The sequence below is a fragment of the Eubalaena glacialis genome, chromosome 16 (assembly GCF_028564815.1).
Source record: "Eubalaena glacialis isolate mEubGla1 chromosome 16, mEubGla1.1.hap2.+ XY, whole genome shotgun sequence".
Lineage (NCBI taxonomy): Eukaryota > Metazoa > Chordata > Mammalia > Artiodactyla > Balaenidae > Eubalaena > Eubalaena glacialis.
The window spans coordinates 11198601-11223206 of NC_083731.1; the positions used below are offsets into that span (position 1 = coordinate 11198601).

Sequence of the window (24606 nt, forward strand, 5' to 3'; positions counted from 1 at the left end):
GACCATATGATGATTCTTCTCAACCAGGTATTTTTTAATAAGTACCTACTATGTGTCAGACACTGTGCTGGGCACAGGCTCAAAGGGGTGGATGTGGAGATTCCCATCTCGTGGAAGAGACCAAACATAAGAGGGAAATGCACCCATTCACATCTCGTGACTAAACTGTGATGAGGAACAAGATGCCCTGAGGGAGGAAATGGGGGTGGGAGGATATGTCTTAGACAGTGGAGCTGAGGTGGACGAAGAGGGGCTTTATGTATCTATCTTATTTCCTTTTTTCTTACATCCACTGTTTATCGGTGTTATGAGCCAGCACTCATTTCATTTAATTCTAACCACTCTCTGTGGTATCACAAGCCCCCTTTACAGATGAGGGACCTGGAAGGAGCTGGCTAGTAAGCGGCAGGGCCAGGGCCCTGCCTCAGCTCTGTGTGATCTTGGGAAAGTGAACCCCAATGATCCTCAAAGCCCATCGTCTTTGCCCTCCTTGCTTAAGGAAGCAAGAGAAGGCCTATGATGCTGGGGTGAGTAGAGTGTGTGAGAAGGGTGGAAGTAAGTGAGATGCAAGACATAGAAGGGGTGAGACCAGACACGCCCTGGAGGGCCACGGGAGGGAGCTTTAAGGATGCTAAGCAGGGAAGTGAGATGAACCAATTAGTGTATTTAAAAATAGTTTGCGGACCTCCCTGGTGGTCCAGTGGTTAAGAATTCACCTTCCAATACAGGGAATGCAGGTTCGATCCCTGGTCAGGCAACTAAGATCCCACATGCCACGGGGCAACTAAGCCCGCACACCACAACTACTGAGCCTGCGTGCCTCAACTAGAGAGCCCGCGAGCTGCGAACTACAGAGCCCACATTCTCTGGAACCCGTGCACCACGACTAGAGAGAAAACCTGCGTGCCACAACTAGAGAGAAGCCTGCGTGCCGCAGCAGAAGATCCCATGTGCCGCAACGAAGATCCCATGTGCCTCAACTAAGACCCGACAGAGCCAAAAAATAAAATTAAATAAAAAAACAAAGTTAATTAAAAAAAAAAAAAGTTGTCTGGGAAAAGTGAAAAGTTTTCCAAAAAAAAAATAGTTTGGAGGAAACCACGAGACACCACTTCACACCCACTAGGATGGCGACAATAAAAACAATAGAAAATAACAAGTGTTGGCAAGGATGCAGAGAAATTGGAACCCTTGTGCATTGCCAGTGGAATTGGTGCAGCCACTGTGGAAAACAGTTTGGTGGTTGCTCAAAAAGTTAAACATAGATTTACCATATGACCCAGCAATTATATTCTTAGGTATACCCCCAAAAGAATGGAAAACAAGTACTCAAATACTTCTGCATGAATGTTCACAACAGCACCACTCACAGTTGTCAAAAGGTAAAAACAACCCAAATGTCCACCTACTGATGAACAGATAAACAGAATAAAGTATATACCTACAATGGAATACTATTCAGTCATAAAGGGGAACGGAATACAGGTACATGTTACAACATGGATGAATCTTGAAAACATTGTGCTAGGTGAAAGAAGCCAGTCACAAAAGGCCATATATTGCATAACTCCATTTATATGAAATATCCAGAATAGGTAGAAAACAGACTAGTGGTTGCCAGGGGCTGGGAGGAGTGGGAACAGGCAGTGGCTACTAACAGGTACAGGGTTTTCCTTGGGGTGATGAAAACTATATAGAGGTTATAGTTGTACAACATTGTAAATGTACTAAATTGTACACTTTAAAATGGTTAATTTTATATTATGTAAGTTTTACCTCAATTTTAAAAAATGGGTTGGAGGAGTATAAGTGGATGTAAAAGACCCCCTTCACAGTGGTCCAGATGAGAGATGACCACTAGGATGGTGGCATTGGAGACAAAGAGAAAGGGACAGAACCACGAAATATTTTTGGAGGCAGACCCAACAAGTCTTGATAACAGAATATACATCCTAATATCTATGCAGGTGGCATGTAACATGGGAGGTGATGAGGGAGGTGAGGCAGGCAGCTCATCAGACAGCTACTCTAAAAACTCAAACCTGAAGCTAGGAGAGTGGGTGTGGTAAGCAGAATAATGGCCCCCAAAGACATCCATGGCCTATCCCCTGGAACCTGGGAATATGGTTAGGTTACATGGCAAGGTGGAATTAAGGTTGCCAATCAGCTGACCTTGAGATTGAGATTAGCCTGGATCATCCAGGTAGGCTCAATATAAACACAAGCATCCTTATAAGTGGGAGAGGGAGGCAGAAGTGAGAAAACCAGAGAAAGGGCAGCATGAGAATAATGTGACCCACTGTTGCTGGCTCTGAAGATGGAGGAAGGGGCCATGAACCAAAGAATATGGGAACTTTTAGAAGCCGGAAAAGGAAACGGATTCTCCTTTCATGCCTCCAGAAAGGAATGCAGCTCTGCTGACACCTTGGTTTCAGCCCATTGAGACCCATTTCAGACTTCTGACTTCCAGAAGTTTAAAATAATAAATCTGTGTTGTTTTAAGCCACTAGGTTTGTGGTAACCTGTTACGGCAGCAATAGGAAACTAATAGAGTGGGGAAGAGTTGGCAACTGAAGGAGAGAATCAACAGACCTGGCAACAGATGTGGTATGGGTAGGAAAGGGAGATGAGAGCATCAAAGATGACTAGGAGTTTGATCCTAGATAACCTTAATGAAGGGAAAAGGTGGAAAGAGCCAACAGAAGGGGTTGGGCTTCAGAGGGAAGGGGCAGATGGCTGTTGTCTGAGAGGTCTGGGGAAGGACGACTTCTAGGAGGAAGTGGCATTTGTAACGGGCCCTGAGGTGAGAGGCATGAGGAAGGGTGTGAGCAAATCAGAGAGGGGAGAGGGATGGGGGGGTGTGAAGAAGGATGAGCATTCTGGCTAAATGCCACAAGGTGAGCAGTGCTGGGAGAAACACTGGAAAGGTGGGTGATGGATGAGGTGGCCTGTGCTGCCACACTAAGGGGTCCAGACTTCACGCAGCAGACAGTTGGAAGATATCAGGGAATTTACGCTGTGTATGGGGGTGGGTAACAGGATTGGAGGCCAGCTTTAGGAAGCTAAGTAAGAAGTGGGTGCATGAGTATGAGTGTGAGGTCAGGGGTTCCTAAGGGTTAGGCTTCTCCCCAGTCTCAGGCATGTCACCAGACCCCTGGTAAATCCCAGACTGTTCTGTAGCACAGGGAGAGACTGACGACCCGAACTTACAGCCTGGACCTTCGACTAGAGGATGGGGGGTGGGAGGGGCACCACAAGCCTCTCTGACGTCCACATTTGCTTCCCTGGTAGAGGAGAAATTCTCTTTACGGGACAAATCCTTTGCAGGTGAGGCATTTGCAGAAGACATTCGTTCAAATGTACAACATTTGGGTGGGGCTACACACACGACATTTGCACATCCTGGTTTTCTCAGAGTCTCTGGGTATCACTAGGTGAACGGCTGACCATGGGACCTAAGAACACTGTGCTTCAAGCACTAGGGCATTTGTGGGGCAGCCGGAGGGTTCCAGGAGGGCAGGAGGAAACTGGAAGCGGACAGCATACAAGCAAAAATCACGTCTCTACTTTCCGAGTCATTCTTGCAGATAACACTAATTTAGGACATCCACCTCTTCTTACTCCTGAGTTCTTCTAGGTTCTGTATTCCCACTATACCCCAATTACTTCAGAATCATAGCCCCTCTGTACTGCGGCAGTCAGCAGCCACTTGATTGAGGGCTTGAACAGAGCACCTGGCAGAAGTCCCGACTGCAGAGAGAGAGAGAGAAACGGTGAAGACACCTCCTGACCTGAGGATCTAAAGGATGAGGATGAATAACACACGAACAAAAATCCCCCAAGATGGCAGGAGGGAGGAGTGTAAATCAACTGGATGCAGGCTGTGCCCATAAATTTAGGGGAAGCAAAGCTTTTATTATCTTCAACCTCTGGAGTCAAATTGAGCTGAAATGGACCAAAATAACCCAAAGCTCAAAAAGCCATATATTTTATATTTCTGAATTCTCCAAAGTCCTCTTGCTTTAGGTTAATAATTCCTTCCTAGATTATGGAATGTCAGTGGGCAGGAGGCATCTAGTCCCCCCTCCTTGTTTTAATTGTGAGAAGGCGGCTCAGTTTAGACACGGGCCTTGAACAAGGTCAAGGGCTAACTGCGGCGTCAGCACTGAACTGCAACCCCAGAGCATCTACCCAGCATCTTCCTACTCAGAGCAGAGAGTCAGTAATTTGATCTTGTGAACTGTTTTTTCTTTTTTGACATTTGTAAAAAAAACCTGAATAGCACCAATAAGGGATATTAAACCAACTCTGATTTTTAGGAGCTTGAATAAGTTTCTACTTTAATCTGAACTAAAAGTATTTCGTGAAGGCAGAAATCACCCAAGGGTGAAATGTGACTCACTGGTATAATTTAAAGATGTTATCATTGTTTCAAAGGAATCCACTTTAGACTCAAAACCTTAACATCATGTTTCTGTGCGCTATATAAAACATGCACTAACAATAGCCAAAGGGTGGCAACAACCCAAAGACCCACTGATGGATGAATAAACAAAATGTGGTATAGACGTATAATAAAATATTATCCAGCCTTAAAAAGGAAGGAAATTCTGATTTCCTACAATATGGGTGAACCTTGAGGACATTATGCTAAGTGAAATAAGCCAGACAAAAGACAAATATCGCCTGATTCCACTTCTATGAAAATACAGAACAGCCATTCATAAAGACAGAAAGGAGAATAGTGGCTACTGGGGACTGGAGGTAGGGGAATGGGCAATTACTGTTTAATGGGAACAGGGTTTCAGTCTGGGACGAGGAAAAGGTTCTGGAGATGGACGGTGGTGATAGTTGTAAAAAAAGGTAAATGTACTTAATGCCACTGAACTGTATACTTAAAAGTGGTTAAAATGGTAAATTTATGTATACTTTATGATAATAAAAAAGGCACTAATCTCCAGATACAGTACCTTTCATTCAGCAAATCTATATTGGACACTTATCGCATGCCAGGCACTGCTTCATGGCCAAGGTATATAGCAATGGGATAAACAGACCAAGTCCATGTTCTCATGAATATGGGGGCTGCGGATGGGGTGCAGACAACCAATAAATAGATAAACATACAGTACGGCAGGTGGAAATGAGTGCAATGGAAAAAAACATTAGGCAGAGTGAGGTGGAGCGAGTGTAGTGCGTTAAGGGGGTGTGTGCTTTGTTGTACAGGGTGGTCAGGAAAGACCTCTCCGGTGGGTGACATTTGAGCAGAGACGTAAAGGGACAGAGTGCTGCAGGCTGAGAACACAACCGTGAGCAGGAGGCCGGTATAGTTGGAAGGGGCAAGAGGAGGCAAGAGGTAATAATGAGGGCCAGAGCACAGAGCTACTTCTTAAATGTCTCACAAACTGTGCAAGGGGCCATTTATAGGTCAGTACAGAAATATGCCCTCACATCTAGCTGTCTTTCATTTGTGTTAAAACAAACAGGAAAACCAATTCTCCTGTCTTAGTATACTAAGATGCATGCCTCTAAGGAGACAATTTACATCTTCCATTGTTAGAGCGCCCTCCAGTGTTTCTGTATGAAAACAGCATCTGGCACGGATTCTTTTTTTTTTTTTTAACATCTTTATTGGAGTATAATTGCTTTACAATGGTGTGTTAGTTTCTGCTGTATAACAAAGTGAATCAGCTATATGTATACATATATCCTCGTATCTCCTCCTTCTTGCGTCTCCCTCCCACCCTCCCTATCCCACCCCTCTAGGTGGACACAAAGCACTGAGCTGATCTCCCTGTGCTATGCAGCTGCTTCCCACTAGCTATTTATTTTACATTTGGTCGTGTATATATGTCCATGCCACTCTCTCACTTCGTCCCAGCTTCCCCTTCCCCTTCCCCGTGTCCTCAAGTCCATTCTCTACGCCTGTGTCTTTTTTCCTGTCCTGTCCCTAGGTTCTTCAGAACCTTTTTTTTTTTTTTTTAGATTCCATATATATGTGTTAGCATATGGTATTTGTTTTTCTCTTTCTGACTTACTTCACTCTGTATGACAGACTCTAGGTCCATCCACCTCACTACAAATAACTCAATTTCGTTTCTTTTTATGGCTGAGTAATATTCCATTGTATATATGTGCCACATCTTCTTTATCCATTCATCTGTCAATGGACACTTAGGTAGCTTCCATGTCCTGGCTATTGTAAATAGTGCTGCAATGAACACTGTGGTACATAACTCTTTTTGAATTATGGTTTTCTCAGGGTATATGCCCAGTAGTGGGATTGCTGGGTCGTATGGTAGTTCTATTTTTAGTTTTTTAAGGAACCTCCATACTGTTCTCCATAGTGGCTCTATCAGTTTACATTCCCACCAACAGTGCAAGAGGGTTCCCTTTTCTCCACACCCTCTCCAGCATTTACTGTTAGTAGATTTTTTGATGATGGCCATTCTGACTGGTGTGAGGTGATACCTCATTGTAGTTTTGATTTACATTTCTCTAATGATTAGTGATGTTGAGCATTCTTTCATGGGTTTGTTGGCAATCTGTATATCTTCTTTGGAGAAACGTGTATTTAGGTCTTCTGTCCATTTTTGGATTGGGTTGTTTGTTTTGTTTGATATTGAGCTGCATGAGCTGCTTATAAATTTTGGAGATTAATCCTTTGTCAGTTGCTTCATTTGCAAATATTTTCTCCCACTCTGAGGGTTGTCTTTTCGTCTTATGGTTTCCTTTGCTGTGCAAAAGCTTTTAAGTTTCATCAGGTCCCATTTGTTTATTTTTGTTTTTATTTCCCTTTCTCTAGGATGTGGGTCAAAAAGGATCTTGCTGTGATGTGTCACAGAGTGTTCTGCCTATGTTTTCCTCTAAGAGTTTTATAGTGTCTTACATTTAGGTCTTTAATCCATTTTGAGTTTATTTTTGTGTATGGTGTTAGGGAGTGTTCTAATTTCATTCTTTTACATGTAGCTGTCCAGTTTTCCCAGCACCACTTACTGAAGAGGCTGTCTTTTCTCCATTGTATATTCTTGCCTCCTTTATCAAAAATAAGGTGACCATATGTGTGTGGGTTTATCTCTGGGCTTTCTATCCTGTTCCATTGAGCTATATTTCTGTTTTTGTGCCAGTACCATACTGTCTTGATGACTGTAGCTTTGTAGTATAGTCTGAAGTCCGGGAGCCTGATTCCTCCAGCTCCGTTTTTCTTTCTCAAGATTGCTTTGGCTATTCGGGGTCTTTTGTGTTTCCATATAAATTGTGAAATTTTTTGTTCTAGTTCTGTGAAAAATGCCATTGGTAGTTTGATAGGGATTGCATTGAATCTGTAGACTGCTTTGGGTAGTATAGTCATTTTCACAATGTTGATTCTTCCAATCCAAGAACATGGTATATCTCTCCATCTGCTTGTATCATCTTTAATTTCTTTCATCAGTGTCTCATAGTTTTCTGCATACAGGTCTTTTGTCTCCTTAGGTAGGTTTATTCCTAGGTATTTTATTCTTTTTGTTGCAGTGGTAAATGGGAGTGTTTCCTTAATTTCTCTTTCAGATTTTTCATCATTAGTGTATAGGAATGCAAGAGATTTCTGTGCATTAATTTTGTATCCTGCTACTTTACCAAATTCATTGATTAGCTCTAGTAGTTTTCTGATTGAGTCTTTAGGATTCTCTACATATAGTATCATGTCATCTGCAAACAGGGACAGCTTTACTTCTTTTCCAATTTGGATTCCTTTTATTTCTTTTTCTTCTCTGACTGCTGTGGCTAAAACTTCCAAAACTATGTTGAATAACAGTGGTGAGAGTGGACAACCTTGTCTTGTTCCTGATCTTAGTGGAAATGGTTTGTTTTTCAGCACTGAGAACGATTTTGGCTGTGGGTTTGTCATATATGGCCTTTATTATGTTGAGGTAAGTTACCTCTATGCCTACTTTCTGGAGAGTTATTTTTTTTTTTTTTTAATTTATTTTTATTTATTTATTTATGGCTGTGTTGGGTCTTCGTTTCTGTGCGAGGGCTTTCTCTAGTTTTGGCAAGTGGGGGCCACTCTTCATCGCAGTGCGTGGGCCTCTCATTATCGCGGCCTCTCTTGTTGCGGAGCACAGGCTCCAGACGCGCAGGCTCAGCAATTGTGGCTCACGGGCCCAGTTGCTCCGCGGCATGTGGGATCCTCCCAGACCAGGGCTCGAACCCGTGTCCCCTGCATTGGCAGGCAGATTCTCAACCACTGCGCCACCAGGGAAGCCCCCTGGAGAGTTTTTATAATAAATGGGTGTTGAATTTTGTCGAAAGCTTTCTCTGCATCTATTGAGATGATCATATGGTTTTTCTCCTTCAATTTGTTAATATGATGTGTCACATTGATTGATTTGCATATATTGAAGAATCCTTGCATTCCTGGGATAAACCCCACTTGATCATGGTGTATGATCCTTTTAATGTGGCACAGATTCCTTTCCCCCCCTAAATTTTGGTATTTGGCCAAAAAGTAAAGTGGATATATCATCCTTCTCACAAAGAATACTGTGAGATTAAGTAAGAAGACAAGTCAAGTGTAAGTGCTTTAAAATAAGCCTGCACTACTTGTAAAGTGGTACAACGTATACATATGCATGCAATTATGTTTTCAAATGACCATATAAATTTTAAAAAGGTTCATATTTTTTAAATATACAATTTTTTAATATTTATTTTATTTATTTATCTTTGGCTGCGTTGGGTCTTTGTTGCTGTGCGCGGGCTTTCTCTAGTTGCGTCGAGCAGGGGCTACTCTTCGTTGCGGTGCATAGGCTTCTCACTGTGGTGGCTTCTCTTGCTGCGGAGCATGGGCTCTAGGCGCGCGGGCTTCAGTAGTTGTGGCACATGGGCTTAGGTGCTCCGCGGCATGTGGGATCTTCCCAGACCAGGGCTCGAACCTGTGTCCCCTGCATTGCCAGGCGGATTCTTAACCATGCACCATCAGGGAAGTCCCAATATACAATTTTTTAGCAATGTAGAACTTTCAGCTCAAAGGCAAACACAGTCTACCACCAAATTGTAACCCTAATTTTACTGGGGGCGGCAAGGAGGACAATAAAGTACAAAGTGCTGTCTTTAAATTTGTTCAGTATTCTGGGGTTCTGAGTATTAATATTTGAAAAGTGTCCTGCAAATACTTACATAGCACTTTGGTCACTCTGCCTTCTCAGTCAGAATACAGCATGGGGGACTTCCCTGGTGGCACAGTGGATAAGACTCTGCACTCCCAATGCAGGGGGCCTAGGTTCGATCCCTGGTCAGGGAACTAGATCTCACATGCATGCCACAACTAAGAGTTCACATGCCACAATTAAGGAGCCTGAGAGCCACAAATAAGGAGCCCACCTGCCACAACTAAGACCCCACGCAACCAAATAAATAAATAAATATTGAAAAAAAAAGAATACAGCATGAGGAAACAGTTCAGACAGACTTGTCCATACCAAGCATACTATTAAAATGGAATCCTTACTTTCTCATGGAAATTGGCTTTGATTCCTTTATTATGAAATCAGGCACTTTTGTCAATCTCATAGCCTAAGAGGAAGACGTTACACGTGGCATAGTTTTGAAGAGAACTTGTAGAAGTAAAATTACATGGCTGTTTACAGAAACACCTGTAGGCTGGGTCAGTATGACAGCTGAGGCCACATAGTGAAAAGCCGCTAGTGGCTGACAGCCAGGAGATGGGGTTCTTTCTAGGCCTGGCACCGCCAGCTGTGTGACCAGCAAAACAAGACAGTCTGTGCTTATTTTACTGTGTATGGGCCTGCTGATGCCAAGGAAAAGAGGTAAGTAAGCCTTTAAAAGGCATACTGCAATCCAGGTATCTATCACCATTTCTGGAGGGCAATTTGACAACAAGCATCAAAAGGCTTAAAATCTTTGACCCAGCAAGTTCACATATAGAAAATTACCTCCAAGGACTTAAGTAAGGGTAGCCACAGAGACCTGGATATAGGGATATTTATCTCTGCATTTCCCAAGGGGGAAAAAAAAAAAACCTTGGAAATAAACCCAATGAACTACTGTGGTTATATACAAACAAATATATATGTGATAGCTGAGGAACAATAGTGAACATCAATGCTCAGAGATTAGGTTAACATCCTAAAATTTAACCAAAACATAAAATCAAAGCAACTAAATAAAAAGCCATCTTAAATCTGGCTTATAGTTGGAGAAGGAAGGAAGGGAGGGAAGAAGGAAGGAGAAAATGAGACAAAGGAGGGAAAGAAGGAAGGAAGGAAAGAAGAAGGAAGGAAGGAAAGAAGAAGGAAGGAAGGAATCTCAATTCTGGGGCCCACTGATTGTCTACATCATTCAAATGAGTTATTTAACTGATAAGCTATATTCAAGTAACAAGTAACAACATGAAATAAATTAAATCTTTATGAATTATAATGGATTTAAATTCATACCCAAGTGACCTATAGGAAAACACAAATACTATTTCCTTGAAATTTTCTTTATTGATTAATAAAGTTCTAAACTTAACCTGTCAAGATCATGAGCAATGCATAAGGGAATAAATAAGAAACATGTAACAACAGAACACAACCCAGTTGCACTCAGAGGCAAGAAAGCATATTGTTTCTTACAATTAACAACTCTTCCAATCTTACGAATATTCATCAAACCCACCAATAACCACTCCCCAAGGAGCCCAGCTTTCTTCTCCCTGTCTTCCTAAAATCTTAGCCACATGCACCTGCAGACTTCCCCACAGGGAGTCATGCATAAAATGGCAGCTCCTACAGAGTGGTCACTGTAACATTTAGTTAAGAAAACTGTGACCAAAGGCTGTTTTCAGAAATTACATCAATCAAAACTTGGCTGTTGCAAAGCCATCACTGGAGAAAATAACCACTTCAGGGAAGTGCCAACGCTGAGTGGTGTCAGCCACTCTGGATGCTACCTCATTTGACCATGTATGATGTCCTCCACCAGGCTTAACTACAACCAAGCATATGCGTCACCTTCTAACCTCAAATGTAATTTCAGAGAATACTCCATCCTCAATGCACCACTATGGAGTATTTCTAGAAGAATGAAGTGTTTATGCCACTCAAACATTCTGCAAAGCAGGGGCACTCAGGAGAGTTCCCTGAGAGGACAGAGACTTCGGTGGCTACAGTTATTCAGAGTAGAACAGACAAAAGCACATGTGATGAAAGTGTCCTCAACTCCCTTCTGGATCCATGGGCCCCGGGGAGCAGCGGGTAAAGGTTTTTCAGTTCATCTTCGGGTCCCAGCCTTTCCTCCCCACCCTCGGTCTCTCCCTGGGGCTACCCAATATCCTTCCTCCCAGCCTGCGCCCACACAGATGGTTCTAGTTCACAGCGAAACTCTCTAACAGGGCAATGGTACAATGGGAGTAGAAGCCCTCCACAGCTGGTATGGATCCACAAGCGAACCTTATGCTGTTCCACAGGCTTGGCACAGCCTTGCTGGCACACAGCCCCTTGCTGCGAATTTCCCTACAGCTACATCTTCTCCAGGAGGCACCACCCAAATGTATTTGCGTCTTCCAGTTCAGGCCTAGCTACCACTTTTAGTTCTTGCTCACCAGCTTGGCTACTGCCCACTAGTTTTGGCTCTAGTTTTACCTCATTTCCCACCAACTCCTCCGTCCAGCCCACAGGCATGTCCCCTGCCTCCAGGCTACTCCTGGTCTATATACCGCTTTATGGTATTTCCTATTTCCTCAGAGTCTCCTCTGTCTTTCTCTTCTCTTCAGCCCTGCTCCTAGCAGAGGCCCTTCTTTCTCCGTGAAAACATTCTGAATACTCTATCCCATCCCATTCTCTTAGGAAGCCATTCTAGAAGGCTCTAGCTCCAATTCTTGAATCTCTGGTCTACCATCTTAGATTATCTTTACTCCATTCTTCAGCCCTTCATTTCTCTATCTCTAGAGTAAATAACCATCCTGGTTTGCCTGGAACAGAGGGGCTTCCAGGAATGTGGGCCCTTCAGCGCTAAAACCAGGACAGTCCTGGGCAAGTTGAGACAGTTGGTCCCCCTACCTCCCCGGACTACTTAAAGTTACTTTCTGCCTCATAACCAAAAACATGATTTTTGTTTACAGCATCCCATTTAGCTTCTCACCATGCATTTGGGCAACTCAAGTCTATTTCTAATGATGTCAACAAACATTTAAAAATACCTAACACTTCACATTGACCTTTTAATACCAATTCAAGTGACAAAGTACACATATTCTTATTCTGAGTTCTTTTCAAAATGATCATTCTAAAATTTCTCAGTTCTTTTTAACCCCTGACTCCTCTTTAGCATTCTTTCTATAAAGATTTCTTCCTTTTCTCTCTCACTGCTTTCATTCTTCTCTGCCCTACAATTTCTCCCCTCTGCACGCTTCTTCTCCCATTTCCATCCTCCATTTGGATGGCATTAAAAGGTCAAATTAAACCCAAAGTAAGCTAAAGATAGGAAATAATAAAGATAAGAACAGAAATCAATGAAATAGAAAACAGAAAAAATAGGAAAAATCTATAGAACCAAAAGATAGTTCAAGAAGATCAATAAACTGATAAAACTCTAGCCAGACTGACCAAGTAAAAAGGAGAGACAAAAGAATTACAAATACCAAGGAAAGAGAGCAAGTCACTACTGACAATATGAACATTAAAAGGATGATAGGGCTGGAGGTGGGAGTGAGGGTTAACTGCAAATGGGCTCGAGAGAATTTGGGGGATGGCAGAAATTTGGGGGTGATCTAAAACTGGATCGTGGTGATGGGTTGCACAACTCTACAAATTTACTAATGATTATTTAATTAACACTTACAAAGGATGAATTTTATGGTGTGTAAATTATACCTCTATAAAGCTCTAAGAAAAAGGATAAGGGACAATCATAACTCTATGCCCATGAATTTGACCACTTAGATGAAATGGACAAACTCTTTGAAAGACACAAACTACCAATGCTCACTCAAGAAGAATTAGATAACCTGAGTAGCCTTTTATCTATGAAAGAAATTGAATTTGTAGTTTAAAATTTTTTCCACAATGAAAACTCCAGGCAAAAACATTTATGGAAAAAACATTACCAACCTGATGAAAGGCAATTTAGAATATCAGTAGCCAGTATGAGGAACTTTTGAAATCTTCAAACTTAATTTCCTTAAAACCAAATTGGACTACAATAGTTCAAAGTTTTCCAGAACTTAGTGGAATGCTTATTTCGATTGGTATTTTGAGGCTTTCCAATGATATCAGGAATCTAAAATTGCCTCTCTGTAAAATAAGGTTTTAAGACTGAGGCAAAGGATTAAAGAAAGATAAAATGGCTGCTGAAGTCTCAGGCTCTTCTTCCTGGGCTTCTTTGTCTCAGACTCCACCTCCGATGCCATCTTCCTCCTTCTCTTCTACACCACCTATGCCTCCTCTATACCCTCAATCCTCCCATACTAATTCTCTTGCCAAACTTCCCCTTTTCTCTGAAACTCTCCCCACTCCCTTTTCCTCTGAACTTGTCAGAACTTATCCTTTTAAAATTAAGTCTTCTGAGGGTCCAGAGGCTAAATCCTTAATTTCTTATTCTCCCTGGACTAAAGGTGAACCGCGAGCCATAGTCAAAGATTCTCCTAAAGTAACTGAAGATCCTCACAGGTTTGCTGAAGAATTTAATATAGTCATTCAAACTTATCAACCTGTTTTTTCCTGACTTATATTGGCTGGTTCATATGCTTGTTGATGAAGGCCAGGCTCAGCTTTGGATGAAAACCACTAACTGGAAAAGTCCTGAAAGGTCTCTAGAATTACAACTGGGAGACCAGCCCACTAACTTCTTATACAATCACGCTCAGGCAATCACGAGATGACTTCATCAAGCAATCCCTAGGGCTTTTCCAAAGCCTGTTCATTGGAACAAAATTCAGGCTTGCACACAAAAATCTGAGAACCTGTTCATGATTATTACAATCAACTTCAGATTGTTTTCAAAGAAAATTCTGGTCTTCTTTCAGATGTTGATTCCACCCAGGTAGCTTTTAACTCCATGTTTATTAATAGGCTGAACTGGGACCTTCCCTTGAAGTAAAAAGGACCAGGTTGGAATGGGAAACTGTGTCCATTCCAGATTTAGTTAATCTGGCAAAACAGATCTTTCCTACTCTAGATGAGTCACCTCCAAGGAAGACCACCAAAGTTCTTAATCTTCAGCTCTAGCAAATGAAAGCTCCCAGAGAAAATGAAAACCCTCCTGTTTTCTGCTGTTATTGTAAAAAGCTAAGACACTGAAAAAGAGACTGTTACAAGTTTAAGTGCTTTAGGCAACTCTGGCCCTTTAACCAACCTTTCTGGAAGAGATTTTGAGGGGTCTATTTGAATTTTGATGGGAGGTGCACTGTGAATTTTGCCAACATCAGTTGGAGATTTTGCCCATAAGGGAAGTGGTAGCTGATTCAATGGGGACAAACAATCAGTGTTTCCAGAAACTGCTCTAGTACCGTCAGAGATGGAACAAATAAAAGATGTCAAAGGGTCATTTAATTCACCTGGTAGGTCACTTTGATGACTATTGTCAAACTGCAGTTTGCCCAAACCCAGTTTCGATGTTTAGGGCATCTGATATCAGAACGAGGGCTAAACCTAGATCCAGATAGACTTTATGGTATCTTAAGTTTCCCCAAACCCAAAACTAAGCGCCAACTGCGAGGTTTACTCAGGCTAGTTAGTTACTGCCGAAATTGGGATTCCAAATTTCTCTCTTATGGCCAAACCTCTATATGTTTTACTCAACAATAATAACCCTGACCCATTTTTATGGGATGAACTGAATGACACAGACTTCAAGGCCTTAAAGGAGAGTATGATGAACCCACCTGCCCTTGGGCACACCCATTATAGATTCCCCTTTTCTTTTTTTGTATATGAAAAGGAAGGGAACACCCTTGGCGTACTCACCCAAAAACATGGGGACCACCACTGACACACAAGGTATAATAGCCAGCAACTGGGCCCTGTGGCACAGAGATACTCCCCTTGCCTTAGAGCCATTACAGTCACTGCCCTCTTGCTTAAGACCACCAAGAAAATTGTTGTGGGATCCCCTTTAACCATTTTTGTACCTCATGCAGTAGAAGCTCTCCTGAATTCCCACCATACTCAACATTTCTCAGCCAGACGTCTCACCTCCCCTGAAGTCCTCTCATTACCTGCCCCTCACTTAACTCTTTTACACTGTAATAACCTTAACTCAACTACTCTTCTCCCCTCTGCCACGGAAAGAGTTCCTCACCACTGCTTAACTCTGACGGACCACCTCCTGACTCCTTGCAATGACCTACAGGAAATTTCATTGGGTAGCACTGACTTCTCACAGTTCACTGATGGTTCTTTTTCTTAAAGGTGATGATGGCAAATATTGTGCTAGGTATGCTATTACTACTCCTTTTGATGTTGTTGAGGTAGCATCTTTACGGCTACTTTGGCCCAACAGGCTGACTTATATTCCCTTACACATGCTTGTGATTTAGCCAAGGATAAAACTGCCAATATTTAAACTGATAGTAGATATGATTTTTGGAGTAACTCGTGATTTTGGAATGTTGTGGAAGCAACATGGCTTCCTTATTTCCATTGGAAGTAAAAATTTAAATGGCCCCTATGTTCAAGAATTATTTAAAAAAAAAAAAAGAATTATTGAATACAGTACTCTTACCAGCTGCTTTAGCTATTATTAAGGTTCTGGGACATTCTAAGCTTGATTCTCTGGAAGCTAGGGTAAATCACTTTGCTGATAATTCTGCAAGGAATGCTGCCTTTAAAAGGACCACCAGCATCCAAACTTCTGTCATGATCCAAAGGGATATTTCACCAAATGATAATTTAGAAAAACTGGCTAGAGAAGCCCAACAATTGGCCTCAGAAAAGAAAAAACAAAATTGGAAATTCAATAATTGTTGTTTTGATAAAAAGAGAAAGCTCAGGTTTGGACCAAACAACAACCCAGTCCTACCAGACACAGTAAAATTCCCACTCTTCACCACCATACATTCATTAAACCACTGGTCTACTGACAAAATGACAGCCTTCATGAATCAATATTGGTGGGGAAACATTAAGAAGGCCACAAAAAGTGCCCACCTCACTTGTCCCATTGTTCAAAGTACAATCCAGGGAAGCTGTTCGTGTTGCTCCCAGACATTTTAAACTGTTTAATGAACCATCTGAGGTCTGGTAAATGAATTTTATACAATTTATTCCATCTAGTGGAATATGTCATGACCTATGTTTTAGTCATGACCTATATGTTTACACACTGGACTGAAGCTTTCCCTTGAAGACAGGGAACTCCTCTCAAACTTCATAGTGATTGAGGAATCCATTTTTACTGGCCAGGCACTTACAAAGTATGTGCTGCTTGTCTGGTTTTATAACACTTTCACTGTACTTCCGACCCTCAATCCTCTAGTTTAGTTAAACAGACTAACGGCATTATTAAGACTCAATTGGCAAAATTTGTAGAGACCCTCCAAATACTTTGGCCAAAAGCATTGCCATTGGTCCTTCTAAAACTCAGATCCATCCCTTTTGGAACTCATAAACTCTCACCCTTTGAAACAGTCACAGGATGCCCAATACACTTGGCTCCTGCTTCTTTTGACGCACAACTGATAAAAGGAGAGACACTCCAATATTGCAAAGGCTAACTGGTACTATTAAAAGTAACCATGTTTTGGTAGAGCAATCTTTTCACAGTGTGCCCTCAGGAAATGAAGACCTTAAGCATCACACATTGCAACCTGGAGATTTCATCTATTGGAAAAGACATCTCCAGAAGAACTTTCTTCAATCTCACTGGAAAGACCCCTATCAAATACTGTTAACCAACCCTTGTGCCACCAAACCCCAAGAAATAGACTCCTGTATTCATGTGACACACCTAAAGAAAGCACCAAATTCTGACTGGAACCGAATGTCACCTGGTGACCTGAAAGTAAAGATTTCCCAGAATTGAAGCAGATGCTAACTGATCAGACAGCTTTCCCGAGAAATCTGTACCAGGCCTTTTGAAAGTTTGTTGCCAAACCTTTGATGACGTAACACTTCAGATGATCTCCAATGTCTACGACCTTGTTAACACATAGACTTCAGATAAAAAGTGCCTGAGAGTTCCCCCTCCGGCCCCTCCTTGTTACTGGAATGTGACCTTAATAGGTTCCCAATCTGTGCACTTTCCCCACAACATGAAACACTATACGTAGGGAAGGTCCTTCCAGACACTGCAGCACAAAAAGCTGCTGAAACAAGAAAACCTGACTTGATCAGCAATGCTTTCAGAGAAAAATCTTGATCAAAAGGTGGAAATATGAAAAATTAATTAAACAGAAACCTTAATTACATAGAGTTGGGAAACTAGAAGGGGGTACTCTCATCACCTGGCACCACTGCAGAGCCCAAGAGGAAGAAGAAGACTGCTCTTCTTTCCTGCCAAGGACTCAATAAATGAAAAGCCATGGACTCTTTGCTTACTACGGCCCTCCCAACTTCCTTTCCTTCTCTATAAAAGGATTCTCCTTCCCTTGTCATGCAGGAAGTTGAACATGTATTGCCATGGTTGCTGACCCTGAATTGCAATTCTCTGCTGATCCTAAATAAACCCATTTCTGCTAGAGAACTATCTGGCAGTCTATTTGCTTCAGGTCAACAACCCTTTCCCCAGTTTGGTGGTAGCCTTGAAAACCAACAGCTAAAACTACAGTGAAAACCAGCAGCCTGGTAGCCACTGGAGGGGGCAGGGCAGGACTGGAGCTCTTTCAAAGCTACACTCCCAGAGGACTGCCACTACTTGACCTGTCTGGTGGTTCCCTGGAAGACCCCACTGACCTGACTCAGAGTTGAACAGTGGTAACAGCATTTTCCCCAAAGTCATTTTTCAAAAACCATCAGAAGCAATTATTTAAGATCACAGCTACCTGAGATAGTAGATAACAGTTGGGGTAAACAACAGGTTAAAAAACAGCTTAAACAGAAAAGCTGGAGAATGAGATATCCATAGAGTTTGAAAAGCTCTGACATATTCCTGGGAATCTAAAAGTCTATGCATATGTGTAGGGCAGTTGATGGCAGACCCACCTTATAAGAAATACTAATGGAAGCTCTTCAGGCTGAAAGTAATCCCAAACAATAATTCAAATTCATACACATACACAAAGAGCAAAGGTAAAGGTAACTGTGTAATTATAAAACAGTTTAATTGCATACTTCTGTTCCTTTCTTCTCTTGTCTAATTTTAAAAGCAACTATATAAAAAAAATTATATAATTGTATTGTTAGGCCTATAACATTTAGAAATGTAATATATTTGCCAGTAACAACACAAAGGAGGTGGGTAGGAGCAAAGATGTACTGGGTTAAAGAAATGGCACCAGATGGTAACTCAAATCCACAGGAACATTTGAAAAGAACCAGGAACAGTAAATAAGAAGGTTACTATAACAAATACTGTAAAGTAAGTGTGTGTTTGTGTGTGTGTGTACTTGCATCTCCTTCTCCTAGTTTCTTTAAAAGACATAAAATTATATAAATGATAACTACAAGCCAAAGCAATCTTGAGAAAGAAAAACAGAGCTGGAGGAGACTCCCTGACTTTAGACTATACTACAAAGCTACAGTAATCAAGACAGTTTGGTACTGGCACAAAAACAGAAATATAGATCAATGGAACAGGATAGAAAGCCCAGAGATAAACCCATGCACATACAGTCACCTATCTTTGATAAAGGAGGCAAGAGTATACAATGGAGAAAAGCTTCTCCAATAAGTGGTGCTGGGAAAACTGGACAGCTACATGTAAAAGAATGAAATTAGAACACTTCCTAACACCATACACAAAAATAAACTCAAAATGGATTAAAGACCTAAATGTAAGACTCTATAAAACTCTTAGAGGAAAACATAGGCAGAACACTCTGTGACATAAATCACAGCAAGATCCTTTTTGACCCACCTCCTAGAGAAAGGGAAATAAAAACAAAAATAAACAAATGGGACCTAATGAAACTTAAAAGCTTTTGTACAGCAAAGGAAACCATAAAAAAGACAAAAAGACAACCCTCAGAATGCGAGAAAATATTTGCAAATGAAGCAACTGACAAAGGATTAATCTCCAAAATTTACAAGCAGCTCATGCAGCTCAATATCAAAAAAAACAAACAACCCAATCCAAAAATGGGCAGAAGACCTAAATAGACATTTCTCCAAAGAAGACATACAGATTGCCAACAAACCCATGAAAGAATGCTCAACATCACTAATCATTAGAGAAATGCAAATCAAAACCACAATGAGGTATCACCTCACACCAGTCAGAATGGCCATCATCAAAAAATCTACTAACGATAAATGCCGGAGAGGGTGTGGAGAAAAGGGAACCCTCTTGCACTGTTGGTGGGAATGTAAACTGATAGAGCCACTATGGAGAACAGTATGGAGGTTCCTTAAAAAACTAAAAATAGAACTACCATATGACCCAGCAATCCCACTACTGGGCATATACCCTGAGAAAACCATAATTCAAAAAGAGTCATGTACCACAGTGTTCATTGCAGCACTATTTACAATAGCCAGGACATGGAAGCTACCTAAGTGTCCATTGACAGATGAATGGATAAAGAAGATGTGGCACATATATACAATGGAATATTACTCAGCCATAAAAAGAAACGAAATTGAGTTATTTGTAGTGAGGTGGATGGACCCAGAGTCTGTCATACAGAGTGAAGTAAGTCAGAAAGAGAAAAACAAATACCATATGCTAACACATATATATGGACTCTAAAAAAAAAAAAAAAAAAGGTTCTGAAGAACCTAGGGACAGGACAGGAAAAAAGACGCAGACGTAGAGAATGGACTTGAGAACATGGGGAGGGGGAAGGGTAAGCTGGGATGAAGTGAGAGAGTAGCACTGACATATATACATTACCAAATGTAAAACAGACAGCTAGTGGGAAGCAGCCGCATAGCACAGGGAGACCAGCTCGGTGCTTTGTGACCACCTAGAGGGGTGGGATAGGGAGGGTGGGAGGGAGACGCAAGAGAGAGGGGATATGGGGATATATATATACATGTAGCTGATTCACTTTAGCTGTTTCTGTTATACAGCAGAAACTAACATAAGCATGTAAAGCAATTATACTCCAATAAAAATGTTAAAAAAATGATAACTACAACAAAGTATCACTGGATTTGTAACATATATAAATATAATATGTATAACAATAATATCATAAAAAAGAAGAAAAGGGAATAGAACTATATAGATATAACATTTCTCCATCTTCTGGAATTAAGTTAGTATAAATCAAAAGTAGATTCTGATAAGTTAAGATGTATATGGTAACATATTATACATACAATGAAATATCCAGCCATAGGAAGGAATGGAGTTCTAATACATGCTGTAACACCATGGAAGACTCTTGAAAACATTATGCTAAGTGAAATAAGCCAGAAACAAAAGGACAAATATTGCATGATTCCACTTCTATGAAATACCTAAAATAGGCAAATTCAGAGACACAAAAAGTAGATTAGAGAATACCAGGTGCTAGGAAGGAGGAGTTACTGCTTAATGGGTACAGAGTTTGTTTGGAGTGACGAAAAAATCAGGGGGATAGTGAATATGATAATGCCACTAAACTGTACACTTAAAATGGTTAAGATGGCAAAGTTTATGTTATACATATTTTACCACAATTTTTTTTTAGAGATGCATATGGTAAGCCTTAGAGCAACCACTAAAAAAAAAATAGTGGAAAAAATCATTAAAGAAATAAAAAGTATTACATAAGAAAATATTCACTTAATGCAAAAGAAAGCAGTAGAAAAGGAACAGAGAAACAAAAAAGACATGAGACATATAGAAACCAATACCAAATAAACACATTACAAGAAAGGAAAAGTACAGACCAATGTCACTCATGAATACAGATGTAAAACCCTCAAAATATTTTGCAAATCAAATCCAACAATGTATAAAAAGAATTATATGCCATGACTAAGTGGGATTTATGCCAGGTATACAAGGCTGGTCCAATATTCAGAAATCAATTAATGTATATGCCACATCAACAGGCTAAAGAAGAAAAATCATATGATGATATCAATTGATTACAGAAAAAGAACCTGACAAAATTCAACACTGATTCATGTTAAAAAAAAAACCCTCAGTAAATAGGGAATAAAAAAGTTCTACAAAACACCTACAACTAACATCAGACTTAACAGTGGAAACTGGATGCTTTCCCTAAGATTGGGAACAAGGCAAGAATGCTCCCTCTCATCACTCCTATTTAACATGCTACTAAAACCACTAGCTAGTGCAACTAGACAAGAAAAGGGAAAAGAGAATCTTACCATATGATGAATATATGAAACAACTTCACTGAAGGGGATGGAAGAAAAAGGTGCTAACCTAAGTAACTGTGGAAATGAGTGGAACCTATAAGACTAAAGGGAAAGGAACTACACCTAAGCACTGCACTCTAGCTGATAAAGCTTTTTTCCCATGGAGTATGGTCTAACAAGTCAGATACTGCTACATGTGTATGCTGAAACTGAATAACTGAGTAACTGGATGGCGCATGGTGGGAGCCAGGTTTCTCACTGGGGGAGTGAAAATTTACAAATAAGCAAGGTGAAGAGGCTAGAATGATTCTATGGTTACATCAGAAATATTTCTAGATGTGTATATATGCATGGGTTACTATTGACACATATTTCTTTGCTCTGCCAGCTGAGAGGATTTAAAAGACATCCCTAGCAATAGCACACCTACCTGTGGGCAGTTATGTTCCCCCAACTTGAGGACAGGGTATTTATATAAACTGAGAAGTGGCAACAGAGAGCTGCAAGGCTGGAGACAGGATAGGCGGGGAAGCATCAGGGACAGCAAGAGAGGCAAATGTTGGAGGGTCGGGAAGAGGTTTCAGCACCTGCCTATCAGCAATGTTGCTGATACTCTAAAAACAGAAGAAAAAAGCCAACAGAAGCCAGTCCACTGGCCTGAAGCTGAAGTGCAACACAACTGGGATAGAAATTAAGGCATGTCTAGGCAGACTTTTCTAAGCTGACCTTGGGCACATTTACTTTTCCCATCCCACAGGTCCGTGTGCTGAAGGCGCCAGGACCCACAGGACTTAATTTGGGGTGTAGGCTCTGGGAAGGCCCCTGCATGAAAGCCTGCTGCCATGGCCCTGGTGGGGTGTGTAGGCGTGCTGAGAATGAGCCAGTGTGCTAAGGGAGATGACGAGCATTATGAGCTGGGCCCCAAGAGCCTTAGAAGTAGGTGACTGGGTGTGGTCACTTGATCCACTGTTGAACAGGCCACAGAAGCTGGCCCCTTCACAGGCCAGGAAAGGACTTTCTGCAAGGGTCTGGGTACACCCCTTCAGGGGCTCCTCTGGCTCCAGGGGTGAGCTCCGGTGTCCAGGGACATTACCAGGCCCAGAGGTAGGAAATGGGAAGGTGGGATGCATAAAACCAGGTGGGTCCTGGTATGGGACACCAGTGAGTCAGGAAGCACCGAGCAAGCAGATGTAAAAAAGTTCCAGACCAGGAGCCACTGACTTGGTTTCTGAACCCAACTCTGCCATTCTCTGCTTTGAGAGACACTTAGCCTCTCCTAGCCTCAGTTTCCTCATCTTTATGAACGACTCACCCAGCTTCTTCACATGGTGATCAGCGAACAGAATGAGATACGGTATGTGCATGTAGTTGGCAAACAAGCAAGTCTCAACCAGCGGTTCTCAAAGTGTGATCTGAGGACACCTGGGGGTGGGGGCAGGGTGCCCTGAGACCCTTTGAGAGGGTCTGCGAGCTCTTCCCTTTTCCAAATAGATTGTGCATGAGCCTGGAATTTCCTGGTAAACTTCCTCCAAGACAGCTGATGTGAGACTCCAATGGTCCTTAATTAAACTGAAGAGATTTTCAAACATATAAAACCATGCCACTTTTTTTTTAATAGTTATTTTCATTAAAGATGCCATTTGCGTTAAATTTGAATGGATTTGTTATTTTTAAATGAATATTTAAAAATTTTGTTTTAATTCCTCATACCGTTAAAATCAACAGATACAAGCAAAAGCTATTCGGGGTCCTCAATAATTTCTCAGCCTGTAAAGGGGTCCTGAGACCAGACAGTTTGGGAACCGCTGTGCCCAACAACAGTGGAGGTGAGCCGCCTCTCAGCATCCTCTCAGCATCCTGAGAGGCTGACTCCAGGCCCCCTTTTATAAAACACGCATACGTTCACGGTTTCCACGTGTGGGGACGCTAGTTTTGTTTTCTGGGTCTCAGAGATCCAACGCTTGTACCCATTTTCCCGGCCCAAGCAAGGGCCCTCCCACAGGGAGGCACGGACAGTGTGGGGCGACCCTCGCGGGGCGTCGGCGACCTTGGCAGAGGTCGAGCCCGCGCGCGCGGGAGGCACACGGTGCTCCCGGCCGGCGGGAGTTCCCGCCAATGGGCGAGGAGGCCGCGCTTGCGCGGCGCTGAGCCGGGTACCGACCCACGGCGCGCCTGGCCGGGTGGCGGGGGACTGGGGACGTGCACTCACAGCCTCGGCAGCGCCGCTGCCGCCGCTCCGCGCGCCGCCCTCCTCAGCAGACGCACCGCCATCTTGTCTGCGCGCGGGCCCCGCCCCCGCCATGTCCGTCTCCGCTTCGTCCCGCCCCCGTCGCCACGCCCCCACGCCGCCGCGTCCCGCGCACGCCCTGCCCAGAGCCCGTGTCTCCACGCCCCGTCCCGCCCCGCCCCTGCAAGCCACGCCCCCTGCTCTTGCGCACCTGCCCCCTCCGGCTGTCAGAGCTTCCAGGCTGTAACGCGAGGCAGAGCAGAGAGTCCGAATGGGTGGATTTTTGGGTGACTGAATCCAACCCTTCCCGTGCTTCTGGGTTTTTAGGGCGGGTTTTGAGAGACCTTGTATTTTCCCAGCCAGACGTGGCCAGATTTTCTAGGGATTTCTTTGTTGTTTTTGTTTAAATACTATACCTAACAAAGATTGTGAGTCTCACCGTGTGCGTGCCTCGGTTAACAGTCAATCCATTATGGGACATATATGCCTGTAATAGGGTCAGAATAGATGCTGCTGGCAGCTTTCTGGGCCAGAGAAATGCTTGTTGAAGACACGGGGCAGCGAACACAACGCTTCACTCCAACTCCTTCCTGCCAGTCTGTCAAAACTCGGTCTTCACAGTCAGGAGAATGCTAAGGTATTAAAACAGCTTACCAGCTGTGTGACTTTGGACAAATGACTTAAGCTCTCCCTGCTGCAGTTTCCTCCTATAAGATGGGAATATAAATAGTACTCACCTCATAGGGTTATTATAAGGATATGTTGCGTTAATATACCGAGAGCTTAAAACCTCTTCTGGCCCAGAGCACGTGCTCAGTAATGTTAATTACTTCTCATTATTATTGTCATCACACCAATTCCTTTCTTAAAAATCTTTGGTGACTTCCAATGAGAAGTGTTAAAATGAAAAACAAATGAAGAACCACCTTGAAAATTCCCTGAGCAGACAAAATCTGTTTCATCATACAAGCAAAGCCTAATTTA

The 24606-nt window shown here is 42.3% G+C and overlaps 1 protein-coding gene across 4 annotated transcripts in view; it reads right to left on the reverse strand.

Annotated features, from left to right (window-relative positions):
* Positions 1 to 23679, reverse strand: part of CLYBL (citramalyl-CoA lyase) — a 243212-nt gene extending 219533 nt beyond the window's left edge. For all 4 annotated transcript variants that reach the window (XM_061170771.1, XM_061170772.1, XM_061170769.1 and 1 more), the window contains exon 1: positions 23605 to 23679. In XM_061170771.1, coding sequence (XP_061026754.1) covers positions 23605 to 23666 — 62 coding nt within the window. In that variant the 5' untranslated portion in view covers positions 23667 to 23679. The remainder of the gene's footprint in view (positions 1 to 23604) is intronic.
* Positions 23680 to 24606: the final 927 nt, after the last annotated feature.